The sequence below is a fragment of the Apodemus sylvaticus genome, chromosome 3, assembly GCF_947179515.1.
Source record: "Apodemus sylvaticus chromosome 3, mApoSyl1.1, whole genome shotgun sequence".
Classification (NCBI taxonomy): domain Eukaryota; kingdom Metazoa; phylum Chordata; class Mammalia; order Rodentia; family Muridae; genus Apodemus; species Apodemus sylvaticus.
The window spans coordinates 74,878,369-74,895,237 of NC_067474.1; the positions used below are offsets into that span (position 1 = coordinate 74,878,369).

At 51.6% G+C, this 16,869-nt stretch overlaps 1 protein-coding gene across 5 annotated transcripts in view; it reads right to left on the reverse strand.

Annotated features, from left to right (window-relative positions):
- Akna (AT-hook transcription factor) overlaps positions 1 to 16,869 on the reverse strand; it is a 47,668-nt gene that overhangs the window by 9,654 nt on the left and 21,145 nt on the right. For all 5 annotated transcript variants that reach the window (XM_052176621.1, XM_052176622.1, XM_052176618.1 and 2 more), the window contains 11 exons: positions 13,374 to 13,530; positions 12,408 to 12,562; positions 9,626 to 9,685; positions 6,666 to 6,793; positions 6,087 to 6,288; positions 4,613 to 4,773; positions 4,311 to 4,505; positions 3,345 to 3,564; positions 2,098 to 2,204; positions 1,186 to 1,394; positions 247 to 409 (listed from right to left, as the gene is read on the reverse strand). In XM_052176621.1, the coding sequence (XP_052032581.1) occupies positions 247 to 409; positions 1,186 to 1,394; positions 2,098 to 2,204; positions 3,345 to 3,564; positions 4,311 to 4,505; positions 4,613 to 4,773; positions 6,087 to 6,288; positions 6,666 to 6,793; positions 9,626 to 9,685; positions 12,408 to 12,562; positions 13,374 to 13,530 (1,757 nt within the window). The remainder of the gene's footprint in view (positions 1 to 246; positions 410 to 1,185; positions 1,395 to 2,097; positions 2,205 to 3,344; positions 3,565 to 4,310; positions 4,506 to 4,612; positions 4,774 to 6,086; positions 6,289 to 6,665; positions 6,794 to 9,625; positions 9,686 to 12,407; positions 12,563 to 13,373; positions 13,531 to 16,869) is intronic.

The following is a 16,869-nucleotide window of genomic DNA, read 5'->3' on the forward strand; positions in this document are numbered from 1 at the left end:
GGGCTAGTGGGGTGGGGAGGTCTGAGAGTCAGAAAGATGCACCTGCTGATCATCTCCCAGGAGCTAAACAAGAGCTCTTGACATCAGTACCAATGAAGTCCCGTAGTGCAGTACTGAGCTAGGAAGCAAGACCCAGGCGCATCTGGCCCCAGCACGGCGACCTTGAATGTGTAAGCTAGGAGCACTGCATGGCCGTCAGCTCCTCTGCTTGCAGAGAGGTGGACTGCCCAGGCTGTATGCACTTACTCGCGCTCTGTCCGGTTGAGGAGGAGGTTGGCAGTGCTCTCTGCTGATCCATGGGGCGTGGAGGCAGCTGTGGGAGCTCGGGCAGAGTCGGGGCTGGTTGTTCTACTAGGAAGGAGCTGTTTGGAAGTCTGCTTCTGTCTCTTGAACTCAGACCTGGGAACGGCTGGAGAGGCAGAGGAAGGCCGACATGAGCAGCAGAAATGAGCCTGGGAGCTTCAACTAAAGGGAGGGGTGATGTGCGAAGAGGAGGTGGGAAGGTGTATGTGTGTGTGCAAGTGCGTGTGCGTGCATGTATATGCATGTGTTTGTGTGTGCGTGTGCGTGCATGTATATGTGTGTTTGTGTGTGTGCGTGTGCATGCATGTATATGCGTGTGTTTGTGTGTGTGTGCGTGTGCATGTATATGCGTGTGTTTGTGTGTGTGTGCATGTGTGTGCATGTATATGCGTGTTTGTGTGTGTGTGCATGTGTGTGCATGTATATGCATGTTTGTGTGTGCATGTATATGCATGTTTGTGTGTGCATGTATATGTGTGTTTATGTGTGTGCATGTATATGCATGTTTGTATGTGTGCATATGTGTGCATGTATATGCATGTGTTTGTGTGTGTGTGCATGTGTGTTTGTGCATGTGTGTTTGTGCATGTATATATGTGTTTGTGTCTCTGTGTATGTGCGTGTGCGTGTATGTGTTGACTCCCCTGGAATTACAAGTGGCACTCGCTTGCCTTTTTACTTGGGTTCTAGGGAATCAAACTCAGGTCCTCGCGCCTACGAGGTAAGCATTTCACCAACTGAGGTGTCTTTCCCATCGTTTCCCTAACTGTGGTGAACTCCCACAGTATCCCACATCCTGACCTACAACACAAGGCTGCCTGTCAATCGATGCTTCATTTGGTCCCTCGAAGGCCGGGCGCAGCTTCCCAGCTCCCCACTCACCTATCTTAGCCACTGGTGTCTCCTCGAGGCGGCAGCTCTGTGCACCTCTCTGGACAGAGCTCAGGTTGGAGAGACGCTGCTGGGCTCGGCTTCTGGGGATGGCAGCCTCAGTGGCTCTTCTGGGAACCAGGGGAGCCCTGGCCTTGGGATGGGAGGCTCCTTCACCAGGCACAGAGCCAGTGAGGTGCTGAGCTGATGGCCCTGGAGTGCTGGAGGCCAGGGGAGGAGAGACACAGGTTAGACAGAAAGGGCTCAAGCCACAGTGCCCAGGCCCCTCCGGGTGCGAAGGCTTGAACTCGCAGCCTTAGGGCCACACATCTCCAGCTTCTCAGTACATCTGAGGACTGAGGACAGCCTCATCTGTGGCTTCCCTGTTCTGCCATGTGCGTCACAGTGCACCTGTCAGCCATATAGGGAAGGATTGAAGCTCCACCCATTCCTGACAATCCTAGACCTTTCTTCACGGACACACCTGAGTTGCCAAGTGGGCTTCCAGGCGGCCAATGCCCCACCTTGAGGATTGTCAGTCACCAGGGTGGCCTCGCCAGGTTCCCTTTCCTGCAGAGCTCCGCGCCTGCCCTCGGCTTTCACTGGAGTTCCTTCTGGTCTCTCTCCACCTGCCACCCCGATGCTCTACAGATCTGTCATCTCACACCACCTCCCTAACTGCTCCGTCGATGCACTCCGTTTACTCCTGCCTTTGTTTAGGAAAAATCCATCTCCCAACAGTTGTGAATAAGCTGAGTGATATTCAGGAAGTCAGTTTTGCTCTCTGAGGCTCTGTCAGTATGATAGGAAAGGGACCCATCGCTGGGCATGATGTGAGGGTGTGCAGATGCTAAGACCACTGGCCCCTGTTCTGGGCTACATCAGACATTTAGATTCCAAGATGTCCCAGGTGGGATACAATACCTGACGTGGGAGAGCCGGTGCTCTGGGGTCTGAGTGAAGGGTGACACTATGCTGGTTTCTGAGCCCACAAAGCCACTGTCTGTCTCTGGCGACACCATCCAGGGCTCCTAGAACAGACCATATCCTTTACGTCTGAGGAAAGTATTCCTATGCATTGGGAAGCCCCTCCCAGATCCTGGCCTCATATTCCTGGGCCTCCAAGACTCCGGTGCTATCTGACCCTTGGCCAAGCTAGTATACAACTAACTCCCTGTACCAAGAGGACACTGAGCAGGCCTGGCTGCTCTGAGGACTGGGCTCCATCTGGGCTATTGAGAGAGGATGCCAGGGCTTGCAAGGTGCAGAGAGAGGAGAAGGAGAAAGCCTTAACCCAGCACCTCTGGTTCAGGCAGGCCCATGGGCTGCAGAGACGCTTAGGGCAACCTTGACCATGAACATGCCTGCACATGTGTTTAAAGCAGGACACAGGGAACACGTGAGTGATGAGGATGCCCCACACCCTCAGTGTTCTCAGGTCTAATGCAGAGATTGCCAAGCATAAGTTCATCAAGACTATAATAGTGTGTCTATAGGGTTGGTGAGATGGCTTAGCGGTTAAGAGCACTGACTACTCTTCCGAAGTTCCTGAGTTCAAATCCCAGCAACCATATGTTGGCTCACAACCATCTGTAATGAGATCTGACCCCTCTTCTGGTGTGTCTGAAGACACCTACAGTGTATTTACATATAACAAATAAATCTTTTAAAAATAGTGTGTCTATGTTCACTGTACACACATGCACATGTGTAATTGCATATGTGTAGGCATGCATCACGTGTATAGATGTACCTGTGTATGCAGGTACACATGTATGTGCTATGTGTGTTGTGTGCACTTTGTGTGTGTATACACACACACGTGCACTCACAAAATTACACAGCCTGGGTGGTATTTTGTCTGTGGCCTTTCACCCCTGCAACAGTTCCTCAAATCACCACTTGTGGGTGCAAATGGCACAGTTAGAGACCAGGTCCCAGCTCTGACACACTGACAAATGGGCACAAGCCACAGCCCTGGAAGGAGGCTGTCTGCAGAGGGCAGGTGGCACTGGGCTGGGATGCTGACTGGTGGACAGGCTTTACGGCTGCAGAAACAGGAGCAGTGTCAGGCAAGAAGCAGGGACACATGAGAAGAGCCAGTGAGAGCGAAGGCCAGGAACAGAGCTCAGACACCAGGGATCGTCTGACCACCCCACAAGCACACTCACCTCAGTCTGGGGCCCACCAGCCCGAGGCAGGGCTTTGCGAGGAAGAAGCTCTGAGGGCCTGCGCTCTTCCAGGCTGGTCAGACTGCTCTGATGTGATGTCACGGGTTTGGTGCCCCGTTGAGCCACTTCAGCTGTTTCCAGGACTGGTGTGTACCTATCTCTGGCCATGGACGGCCGGAAGTTTGATGACTTCATAGATACCATCTGGTCCTCATCCTCCCTAGCAGGGAAGGAGATAAACAGCGTTTCTGAGCCCCATGTGAGTGAGCCAGGTGACCCAGACTTGGGGCTCAGCACCAGTCCAAGGGCAAGCGCTGGCATCAGACACACATCCCTGGGGATGTAACCTGGCTCTGTCACCTAGCTGTGTGACCTTGGGCAGCACTTTCCATCTCTGAACCTCATACTTAAATAGCCTCCCAGCACACCAGAGCAGAAATACCCTGAAGGATATGGTTGAAGCAGAGCTTCTCAGAGTCTTCGGCCTCACATACCCAATTTCCTATGTTAGCTATCTGAGTCCACAGGCTCAAAAGATAATGTTATTATAAATGGAACACTGCTGGGCAGTGGTGACACACACCTTTAATCCCAGCACTTGGGAGGCAGAGGCAGGTGGATTTCTGAGTTCAAGGCCAGCCTGATCTACAGAGTGAGTTCCAGGACAGCCTTGGGCTACACAGAGAAACCCTGTCTTGAACCACCACCCCCAATAAATACATAAATAAACAAATAAGCAAGCGGAAGGCCAAAATTCTGTGTTACAAATAAAAACTAACTTTGAAAGTAATATAAAAAACCATTACAGGTTGGATACGTTTTTCCTGAGATGGGACTTGAACTCAGGGCATGCCAGGCAAGAGCTCTACTCTACTACCGAGTCACATGCCTAACCCTTTTGCTTGTGCTGCTGATGGTCACCCCTTTGTGAGACACTGGAGTTTGTGACAGAGGCCAGTGACTTACTGGATAGCAGCTCTATGGCTTTCCTCGGCCTGTGCTGGGCGCTCTCCTGGCGATACCCTCATGGCTTTCCCTGGAGCTGCAGCTGAACCATCAACTTCTAAGGTGCCATGGTGATCCTGCTCCTCTTCCTCCTCCCCCAGGTCCTCCTCATCTTCAACTCTCAAGGCTTCAGGGAGGGATTTCACGCTGAGGTATCTGCAGGAGGATGCCCAAGAGAGTGTATCACCTATGCCCGAGGGACAAGCGAGACCCAGAGTGGCCAGCCCAGCAGTGGCCTGTGTCCTCAGCCTATGCATACGCACCTCTCCAGAAGGCCATGGAAGTCCTGCTCCACCTGAAGCTTCCTGTCCCTGAGCGGGACCAGGGGACCTCTTGGGCTTTCCTCTGTCTTGATGCTCAGGTTTACCTCCTTGTTTACGGGGAGCGTGCAAGAGCTTCCAGGGGAAATGGTGGTGGTGGCAGGCTGGCCAAGGAAGTGGGGGAGAGAGGTTAACCATCACTCTGAGCACCTGCTTCGTCCATCTCAAGCCACATGAAGATCAGGAAGCAGTGAACTCGGCCTATCTCCTGCCATTCATTCACTGTGTGAGACCCTGTGAAGACTAGGGTCTTCAGGGCTGGTTGCTGGGAGCTGAGCTCCTGGTGCCTGCCAGGCATACTACAGACACAATTTCTCCTCAGTGTCTTGAAACACACTTCACATAGAAATTGAGGCTGGTGCGAGGTGCTAAAGCCATACCAAAGCCAGGGCAGTTGGCCTGCCAGAGGCACCTGTGTCCACCTTTCCCTGTAGCCTGGCCACCCAGGCTCCGTGTCCGCACAGGAAATGCCGTCTGCCAGGGTTGTTCTGCCTACTGCACAAGGCTAAGGGTAAGTCCCAACCCTCAGGGGCAGCCTCTCACCCACTCACCTAGTGCACTATCCCTACCCTGCTCAGCAGCAGGGCAGGCCCCAGGCGACAAGAGCAGGAGCTTAGGGGCACAGAGCTGCCGCCACTGCCATATGTGTGCCCATAGCTCACCCACCCACGGGAGACAGTGGCTGTCCCTTAACAGGCCATGGTGTGGAGAGAGGGCTCTGTGGAAAGCATGTTCCACACAGAGGCTGTGTCTGGTGTCTTAGCTTTGTAAGCACCCACACCCCTTGTCCTTCACTCCAGGCTGGGGCCTGGGAGCCAACCGGCTGCCTTCTCTCTTGCTGTTACCCAAGTCAGATCAACTGAACCCTGGAACCCTGTCTAAGCTCATGGACTCATCTCTCCCTCTACCCTGTCACTCCCCAGCCTCATATTGGTTGACCCACAAGTGCTTGCTGCCACCCTCTATGGACAACCCAAGGAGGGTTTAATTGTGACATGAACCACAAGCTCCTACATCACAAGGCCCACGCTGGTGTCTCCAGCAACATGGCAGACCATAAAACCCACTCACGTTCCACTGACTGACTTGTCTCCAGCACTGAGCAGGCCCTACTTACTCTCCCATCTCCTTTAAACACTTCAGAGAGAGTTGGTGTCCCCGTCTTAATTAGTTACAGTGCTCCCCACGTCCACAGAACCTGTATTTCTCTTTCAGCATGCTATCAAAATGATGTATTCAGAAAACTCCGTAAGGGCAGAGGTCACCTTCTCTACCTTCTGTCCCCACTGAATCCCCACCGTGTGTCACGGGGCCTAGACTACTGCACACACTTCCTAAATATATAGTGAAGAAATGAACATGGAATGAATAAGACAAGCAAATGGGGACAGACCAATGAGATGGGGCAAAGCAGTACCTCCTGGGAGGTTTGCACATCCGTGGAGGAGATTGGTTCCGAAGGCATGGGCGGATGAGCTGGCTGGGGCAGAAAGGGTATGGTAGCGGTGCCATCCTGCAGGTCTGGCCTGCATGGTTCTGCCTCTCCTTGGGTCTGGTCCATATGGTCCTGGAGCTCTTCCAGGCGCTGCCCCAGGTGGTATATCTCTGCCTCTAGCTCCCTTGAAGGAAGAAATAGTGTGGTGATGAGTGTCAAATCAGAGATCCCAGGGATGCCCTCTCAGGGTCCACATAAGCCATTAATAGATGGCCCCCAAGAACTTCAATAGCAAGATGCTTAGACTCCAATGGGTATCAGGAGGCCTCAGCTCAGTCCTTTCTGCCATCCCGATGCTGTGTGACTGACTCTTAAGCAGACCCTAGTTTCCTCTGGCCTCAGTTTCCTCTTGTCTAGTGAGGGGCTCTGCAGTTCTGATCTCAAAAATGTATCTAAAGGGATTAGATTCTCAGCTGGGTGTGAAATGTTTCCTTCCCAGAGACAGAGGGAGCCAGGGGCCTGTTCCTCCTGTCCTCCTGGGCCTGTCTCTCCAGCACCTACCTGCAGAGGTTGAGGGTCCTGGAACTCCCCTGAGAGGCATCAAGCTGAGGATCCAGGTGCTCTTCTCTGCAGGCCTGTAGGTACTCTGCTTCCAGGGCCGTGTGGGCTGCCCTCAGCTGCTCCAAGCTCTGAAACAAGGGCCAAGAGCTCTGAGCGCCTGCCCTTAGGGGCTTCGTGTTCACACAATGGACTGGTGGCTTTAAGGGGGGGACTGTGGGGCTCCCATGAAGCTTGAGAAACAGAGGCTGTGGCTGAGCACCTCTGTAGGCTTCTCCTCAGATGGTGTTCTCTGCCATCAAACACGTGATGCCTAGGAGCCAGCCCAGAGACCATTGGGTCTTGTCAGGTAGACTCCAGGACCCCATGGTTCCTGGTCAGATACAGCAGCAAATACCCTACCGCTGTGTCTCCATAGGGATCTAATACTCCCGAGAGCCCAGACCTTCACCCCTGGTATGAAAACCGTGCCATTCAGAACATAAAAGTCACTCTCTCCTCCAGTTCTCACAGATAGTGAGGACAGATGGTATTATCACCTCACACTATGGATAGAGGTGACTGGCATGGTGTCTGTTAGATAAAGCATTCTGCATTTATTTCTGCTCCAGCAGAACTGAAATAAGAGAGATAATTTGCCAGCAAAGCACACACAAAAAATTATCTAAGTCATTGAAACTCACCAATAAGTGAGCAAGTCATACAGGCGAGACTTGACTCTCAGGCCCACTGAGACCAGAGTTCCTGGTCCGAAAAACTCTGCTAGGCCCTCACAGCAAACCTAAACGTAGCCAATCAATATACAGCTGTAGGTCTCTGTCCTACTACTTCCTTCCTATGGGAGCCTAGGAATAGATGGAACCTAGATCGTAGGTTCCAGCCATGTCTGATATCCCAAAAGCCCTCAGGGTCCCTAGATATGGAGGAATGAGGATGGAGAGGAAGAAAAGGACACTTCTAAAGCTGTCATCTGTAGAAGGAAAGATGGCTGCACCAGACTCATGCTACGTGAAAACAGACAAGGACTAAAGTCACGTGTTCTCACTAACACGTGAGAGCTAAAAATGCTGGCCTAGAAGAGGGAGCTAAGGCCAGGAGGGTCTGGGAAAGTCAAGGTGAAGGTGGCCTTCAGGCACCACAGCAGGCATGCGAGAGGAATGGACTCTGATGTGCCGTCTCATTAGCATAAGCTCTGCAGCTAGAAGAGAGCTGGGTCTGGTGGCACAAGCCTGTAAGCTATGTGGGAGGCTGAGGCAGGAGGTTGACAAGCTCAAAGCCAGCCTGGGTAATCCAGTGAGATCCTGTCTCACAAATGGGGGCAATGAGAAGGCTCAGTGGATAGAGAGTTCTTGTCACTCAGGCCTAGGGACCTGAATTCAATTCCTGGGAACCTATGGAGAGGTGAGAAGCGGAACTGACTCGCAAAGCTGTCCCTGACCTCTGCCGTGTCTCTGTCTCTCTCTCTTACACACACACACACACACACACACACACACACACACACTAATGATAAATAAACTTAAAAATTTTAAAGATGCACAGTGAAGAGAGAACAGAGGACACAGCTCAGCAGAGGAGCGTTGGCCTTCCCCACATGCATGAATCCCTAGTTAGGACCCAGTACTGTAAAAAGAGCAAAAAGAACTAGAAAAGAGGAATTCAAAATATAGAAGTGATCAAGAGTTAAGGAATAGAACTAATTATTGTTGCATACATGAATGAAATCATTAAACTGTATTACATAAATAAAATTGCTGTGTGTATTAACATTTTAAAGGGATTTTTTTTTTTTGAGACAGGGTCTTATATAGCCCAGGCTGGCCTAAAACCCTATGGAGCTGAGGATTACCCTCTGACCTTCTCACCTCCTTGTCCTGAGTGCAGGATTACAGTCCCGTACCCCACACCACACCCCATTTTATGCAATGCCGGGCTTAAACTCAGGACTTCACACACTCTACCAACGGAGCTACAAGGCCTAGTCCCAAAGGAAGGCTTCAACTTTCAAGAGCGACCCCAATACCCTGCGTGATATGCATGTCACACATGCTGTAACTGGACACTGCTGTGGTATCTCTCAGAACTGGGGAACAAACACCCCATGACATTTTTGGGGGTCCTGAAGCTGTTCCCCCAGGCTGGATTTCTGCTCCTCTTTTTCCCTGCCCCCACATGGGTCCTTCCCCATTGGCTTCCAGGGTCTCTGTCCAATGAGAGGAACCCAGTAGAGATTGTGGCATGGGGACAGGTCCTCCTCCTGGGTCTCTCCCACCTCTGTAAGGACCCTGATCTCACCCATGCCATGCCCAGTCTTTCCCTGTACAAACTCCTAGGTTTGGGGGTCCCACACGCAACTTCCTGGGGCCCCTTTCTGGCTGCAGGAAAGACTGGACGTATCTGGCTCTAATTACCTAAAACCCGAACCCAGCAGAAACAAGTACATCCGGTGTCACAGTTTCCTGGGGAAAATGATCCCGTCTCCTATTTACCCCTGCTTCCAAGTTCTGGAAACTAATAGGGAAGTAGGTTAGAAAGCAAAGGTCCTTTTCTGGAGCCCAGGGGTACAGCGGCAGGGGTCACGACTGGGGAGGCAGGGGCCCCAGCTCAGGGCTTGGCCCCCCTCAGCTGTGTGGTTTCGGTGTCATTTCTCTCTGGGCTCTTGTCTCATCACAGTTAAGCAGGGGAGATGATTGCAGCTCCCTGGTAGGCGTTTAGGATGAGGAGATGAAACAGTGCTTGCACAGGCAGACAGCCTGGTAAGCCAGCGTGGCTCAGCAAGGGCTTGCTGGCACCACACAGGAAGCAGCTGTCTGGGGCACTAAGTCGGAGCTAGTCTCAGCTTCTGAGAAAGACTGGTCTGGGACACAGCAACCTGCCTTTAGCAAAAGGAGGCTCAGAGACCCAACTCTGGGGACAGGCTATCTGGTCAGTGCTGGTGCAATGGCCACACTGGGTAGCAGTACCTTGATTTGGTCCTGGGGTGGGAGGTGTCCGGCCAGTACCAGTTCCTCGAAGGATTCCACCTGAGCAATAGGAGGGAAAGAAACATGCTTTATGAATCTAGACCCGGAGGTGATAGTCACACACTCAGCCACACTGAGCTCTGCTGACAAGGCCTGGGTCTGCCTTCTGGGTGTCTAGTGAATCCTGGAAGTGGATTCCACCTCTGGCCTTCGCCAGAACAGTCTTGGGAAAAATCTAAAAGGTGCACTCGTGTGTAGGAAGACCAATGAGAGACATTTCCTGCAGTCTGACTGGTGGGAGGATCAGCCCATACACTGTCTGAGGAACAGCATACAGCCACCAAGAAGAAGGATTCATGGGATATTCCCATATACAAAGGCTCCAAGGCCTCATTTCCAGGGCCAATCAAGACAAGGGTGCTGCCTGGGATATAGCAAAGGGAGTAACCATCAAAGCCCAGGGATGCTGAATCTCTTATAGAAAGCCATGTTGTGCCTCCATAGAACCTGCTCAGTCCTCTGTGGCTGAAGAAAGACTTCAGCTCTGGGAGCGTCTACAGTGTCAGTCAAGGGCAGAGGGTGTGGCTCAGTGGTGGAGTGTGTACTTAGAAACCACAAGGATCTGAGTTCTAGCCTTGACACTGCAGACAAAAAAAAAAAAAAAAAAAGAACAAAAATATTTAAATAAAAAATCAAAGCTGAGCATCATGGTGCCTGCTTTTAATCCCAGCACTCGAGAGGCAGAGGCAGGAGGATCTCCATGAGTTCCAGGCCATCTTGGTCTACAAAGTGAGTTCCAGGACAACCAGGGCTACATAAGGAGACCTTGTCTGGGAAACAACAACAACAACACTAAATTGCAATGCGTATTTATGGAGGGAGACTAGGGTAAACTGAAATAGGAAAATTTATATAACTACATCATAGCATGCCAGCTATAAAGCAGAATGTAGTATGAAGGAGAAATGAAATATGAGCTACATATTTTATACAACTAAACATGTCGTGGAAATTAAAATGTAAAAACAGGGAAGTCAATTTTAATAATATATATCTTATTTTAAATTGCATTTATGGTGTATGTATGTACACACATGGATGTGTGGACGGATGGACTGTGTGCATGCACACACTGTGTTGTGCATATGTAGGTCCAAGCACAACTCTTAGGAGTCAGGTCCTTCTACAGTGTGTGTGTCCTGGAGTTGAGACTCAGGTCACTAGGCTTGGTAGAAAGCCCCCTCTCCTGCTGAGCCATCTTGTGGGCCTTCCATAATATTTCTTCCTTGATCACAAAAAGCATTTCAATATGTAATCAGTTAAAAAAAAATCCATTGAGTCCAGTGAGAGATGCTGTTGTTTTGTTTTAAAGTGCGGTCTCATTCAGAACCCTAAGTTGGCCTTGAATTCAGTGATCGGCCTGTCCCGGCCTCTCAAGTGCTGGGGTTACAGGCATGAGCTATCAGTCTTTGAGATCGCTGCGAGTCTCATTTGGACGTGTCCTTAAGCTCCTGTGAGCTTTGAATGCCCAGAACATCCTCACTCAAACCTGTGCAACGGCAAGAACTACACAGACCGAACTACACAGACCAACAAGGGCCGGTGGCTCCCAGACGGACAGCCTGGCTCTGGCTGGGGCCTCAGCCATGCCCTGCCTCTGCTCAGTGTGCCCTGACTGCCAAAGAGAAATGCTATCCCAGGTACAGGACCAAGAATGGTGACAGTGAAATGACACATGCTGGACCACAGAGGAGCCAGAAAACACCAGGGAAACTCCAAAAAAATCAGACTCGAAAGAGGAACATAACATCCCCAAAACTGCAAAGACAAAGGCAGGTGAGCGGCTGCTGGGCCCGAAGGGTGGGATGGTGGAGGCTGCTTCCTGGTGGATACGTCATTCTGGTGATGGCAACGTTCTAGCATGAGCCTTGATGTCTGCAGGACCGTGATGCAGGAAAAGATGGGACTGCTCACATTTGTAATGAGTGAAGTTGTGGTAAGTTAATTACACCTCAGTAAAGCTGAAGCCCTACCTCCAGCCCCCCAAAAGAAAAACAGGAAAAAAAAATGTTGGTAGTGGTGAAAATTTGTTTTGGAACAAGGTAATGTAACAATTGTGTTTCTGTGTTTGTAACAGAGAGCGGAAGCCCAGAGCCCAAGGTGTAATTCTGGTTGAGGGCTGGGGCCCAACAGAACATCTTGTTTACTGGCATTGAGCTAGTTTATTTTACTTCTCTCTGTGTGGACTTCCCCTCTGCCTCAGCTCCCCCACTTCCGTTTTCAGAATGTGGTTAAGGCGTTGTATCTTCTTAAGTCTCTTTAGACACCTTTGGAACAGAGCCAAGCATGAAGGTAGAAAAAGACCGGCAGACAACTCTGAGCTCGAGTGCCGGCTTCAAAACCTCAAGAGGCAACATGATTGGCTTCGGTGATAAACGAACAAAGAAGGGACAGTTTATCATAAAGAGGAAAATGTCTTGTGGAGGGCAGAGAGAGTGAGGGTCTTCCCGTGGACAACCACAGGACACCTCCAAGCCTTACTGGGGAAGCTGTGACAACAGACAGGTTGCTGCTCAATAGACAGGTTCAACCTTCTCCTTGGTGACAGTGAGGCTGGGTCCCATGGTGTCTGAGGGCAAGGGGTAGGAATGGTCATGTTCCTGAAAGGCTGTCAGCCCACATGGAGCAGAGACAGCTGGGGCTGCTATAAGCAGCTCACATACACAGAGGCCCATGCTTTTGGGATGAGGTGTCTTGTGGGACAAAGCTGTGGTTTACTCACCTTGGCCAGGAGCCGGCTGGCCTGAGAGGTTAGTGCCTGGGTCTGTCCTGTGGAGGGCTGGTCTGTGGCAATGCCCTGGCTCTGAGGAAGCCGCCCTGGAGTGGCCATGCTGGGGGACGAGGAGGGACTCAGGTCTGTTCGTGGGAACGGCCACCCTGGAATACACAGCCGCTGAACCCTGGGGCTGAGGACGGTTCCCCAGTCCACTGAGGCTGAAGCCCTGAGGCACCTCAGACCACCGAACCATCAAGCCATAGCGTGACCCCTCCTGCCTAACCTTCACCTTAGCAAAAGAAGAGGGCTGGCCGCTATGCTGCTCCCCTACCAGAGAAAATGAGGGGTGGATGTAGCCTAGATCAAAGCTGTTAGGAGACAGTGTTAGGGACTGGAGAGATGGCTCAGCAGTTAAGAGCACCGACTGCTCTTCCAAAGGTCCTGAGTTCAAATCCCAGCAACCACATGGTGGCTCACAACCATCTGTAATGAGATCTGACTCCCTCTTCTGGAGTGTTTGAAGACAGCTACAGTGTACTTAGATATGATAAATAAATAAATCTTTAAAAAAAAAAAAAGGAGATGGTGTCAGGCCTGGGGGATGGATCTCAGTTATAAGTGTAGACTCTAATTCATGGAAAAGCAGGTTCGAATCCTCGCCCTTTCCTTTCCAAGCTATGTGACTGGGTATGCCTTTGCCTCTCTGAGCCCCATGTCTTCCAACTATCACAGGGTTATAAAAGCTGGCTTTATAAAGCTGGTGTTCCTCACCAGCTCCGTGGGAGGACAAAGTGGAGTCATAAATGTCCGTTTTAGGGCCTACAATGGGCTCAAGAAAACCAATGCTCATGCCCCAGAACCAAGAGGCCAGGTGGCTGAGCCAACGCTCTACCCAGGATGGTCCCCAAGGTGACCCCATGTCCTCCACGAGCAGGGAGATGCTTAAAGGGCCTGGCTCCTTCCACAACTTACCCGTGGCCTCTGAGGCCTGAGGACCCTGGGCAGGGTCAGGCCACCACTCTGCTGATCTGGGTTGCGGGATAGAGAAGGATAAGACCTTGTTTCCTTGTGGCATTGACCCAGAGCGGAAGCTCTGACTGGGCTGGGGCGGGTCTGAATACAGGTGCACCTGAGGGAGAGGGAGGCAGGGAGGGACGGGGTCAGGGGGGCAAGCTCAGTGCAGAGAGGCCGCAAGGCAGCTGCCATCCAGGCTTCATCCGCCCTCCACACCGGAGCCCCATCCTCAGCCTGGGAATCATGAACACCCCCTCTCAGTGGGGCCTACACTGGGCAGAGGCCTTAAAAGCTCCCTAATGTCTCTACAGAGGTCCTGGAAGGGAGGCAGGTAGGAATGGCATTCCCTGCCTTTCTTTTGTTCTCTCATACAATACATCCTGACGGCAGCCTCCCCTCCCCCCACCCCTCCCTTCCCCACCTTCCAGGACCTCTCTCCCACAGATCCACTGCTCCTCCATGTCCCTTCAGAAAAGAGCAGGCCTCACAGAGATATCAACCGAACACAATGAGATACAATGATATTAGGCACAAACCCTCTTACAAGGCTGGCAAGGCTGGCCACTAAGAGGAAGGATCCCAAGAGCAAGCAAAACAGTAAGAGACACCCCCACTCCCACTGTTAGGAGCCCCACAAAAACCCCAAGCTAAACAACTGCAACATATATGCCAAGGACCTAGCACAGACCCATGCGGGTTCTGAGATGGCCGCTTCAGTCTCTGTGAGCCCCTGCGAGCCCTAGACTCCCAGAAGTTAAGTGTCACAAGAAGTCACCAGCTAAGAACCCGGACTCAACCCCAAAGCCTGTGATTTTACACTGGTAACAATAATGGTTACTAGTAATATGTATTATATGTGCCTAACACATATATAATAACCATTAATGTTTTAATGAAATGTTTTCAATAAAAACCACATTGATAATAATAAATAGTAAAGAGTAACTGGCTGTTTGAATGAATGAAGGAGATGTTATGTGCACAGACAGACCTTGTAGGAACTGTGCTCTGCCACTGAAGATGGTATGGGAAGTGTGCAGGGAGGCAGCTGATGGGAAAGTGCACTGGGGCTCAGCAGGAGGGAACCACGTTGCAAGCAGGGGTGAGAACACAGTTGGGGAGCCAGAGCCTGCTTTTGTATCCAGGGGTTCACTGGCTGCAGCCACATCGGGCATTATGTTCCCTCAATGGCAGCTTTCACACCAGAGCAGCCGGGCTGGGTGGCCCTGACTGAGGTTGTGGAAGCCACAGCTGAAAATACTCAGGCTGACTAGCTTGGCTTAATGTGTGCTCCAAAGTCAGAGGCCAGGCTCGAACTCAGGCTCCGTTAGGCTATATCTCAGTTCTTGGCTGTCAGGATGGCCGAGTGGTCTAAGGCGCTGCATTCAGGATTTATCTCAGTTCTAGAGTGGATGGCACAGTAGACATCCCCGTGCGTGAAGTTAGTGCTCAGGAAATGGCAGCTGTCACCTGCACATCCAACACTGGTGCTGTGATAGTCTGAAAGAGACAGTCCCCCATAGCCCCGGGATTTGAATATTTGGTCCCAGCTGGTGGCATTTTGGGGGTGGGGGGGTGGGACTAGGAGATGTGGCCTTGCTAAAGGAAGTGTGACACTGGGGTGAGCGAGTGCTGAGGCTTCAAGTGTCACATGTCAGTCTCAGTTTGCTCTCTCCGCTTCCTGCTTGTAGTTTATGCTGTGAGCACTCAGCTTGTTGTTCAGACGCCGTGACTGCCCGCTGTGCTTCTCCACCATGATGGTGATGGACTCTTGAACCACGAACCCCCGTAACTCCTTCCTTCTGTGAGTTGGTTGGTCATGGTATCTTATCACAGCAATAGATGAGTAACTAATACAGTCACCAGCATCTCCACCATCAGCACCATCACAGTCTTCACCATCATCTTCACCATTACCTTAAACTTAACCATCATCATCCCTGTATCTTCAACATCCTCCCTATCCTTATGTGAATATGGCCACCATGAAGGTGGACCAATAAAAATGCACTCCGGTGACACCTTGCTACCCATTTAAGGCTCAGGTGGGCTCTCCTGACTGTTCTCTGCCACCCCATGACAGCAGCAGCAGAAGAAAGGCCTGGCTTAGGGGTTCCACAGCCTCCAGACAGGAAGCCCCTTTGCCTAAGCTGTTCTTTCGCGCCTGGCTGTCTCAAGTGCAATTTGGTGACACTGCCTCCCCCTCCTCTAGCCTGAGCCTCCCAGGTTGAGAACAAAGCTGGATTTCCATAATCCTCTGGGCCATCTGCTCAGCGTTGCCTGTGGGGGCCAGCCCATCAGCACCTTTTTCTTCCTGAGGTGACCCAAATCCCAGGGGTGGCCCCGCCCTCTTGTGTTCCCCGCCCACTGGGCCAAGGCCCCACCTGAGGAGCAGTGGGAACCCAGCAGTTTCCAGACACAGCGGATGAAAATGAGGGACACCGAGCCGCAGGCCTGTGAGGCCCTGGCCATCCAGAGGAAGTAGGGGGTAGGCAGGGGACTTAGCAGCTGCTGAGCCCTATGGCCTGTCCCTGCCATGATCCTGGACGGAGTAGAACCCTGCAGTGATACTCGGAAGCCCTCGAGACTCTGTGCAGGGTGAACCAGCGTGTTTGGGAAACATGGGGTTAAACAAATGAGTATTCTGGGCACAGATGGGGTCTCCAAGCCTTTAAAATGGTAATGAGCTTTATGAATGGGGCAAGAGGGGAGGGAAAGGAGCACAGACGCTTCCAGCTTACACCGAACCCCATCAGGAGTTTCTGCGCCCAGAGTGACAGCAGAGCTCACTTCAGGAGGGGTGGTGACATCATCCCCCAATTCCTTTAAGGGCTGTTTCCGTCTCCTCAGCTGTTTCACATCCCCTTAAAGCTGAGACAAGCGACAGGAGCTGGGAGGAAGCAGCCACAAAAACGAGTGTTTGAATCACCACAGATTCTTGGGTCAACGCCCAGAATAAAGCCCACCCATGACTCCTAATTAGTCCTGGTCCCCTATCTCATAACTCCTCATAACTCTCCAGACCCTGGTGCCTGATGCTCCTAGATCTAAGTTTGGCCTTCCCTGGGCAGGTTTTTTTGTTTTGTTTTGTTTTTTGCTTTTGCTGCAGATTCGGTGAGCATTGTTAGCTTGGTTTTGGCAGAGAAAGTGAGTCATGGGCCCCGCAGCCCAGCCGCAGCCAGCGTTCAGGTCAAACCCCAGCTCTGGCACCTCTGTGTTCTGTGACCCAGCTTCACGCTCAGTGCCCAGTTGTAAATGACTTTAGGACAGCAGTCAACGGACTCACCAGTGGCTATTCCTGTCTGTAGGCTTGTCCCACACACCATGCTGGGCCTGAGCTAGGGATCCCAGACCTAAGGAAACTATACTGTCTGGAAAGAACAGACAGATCCAGGGGGACGGGACATCCCACCTTTGTGTCTCACTCTAGGACACTCATGGTTTAGCCTTGTGT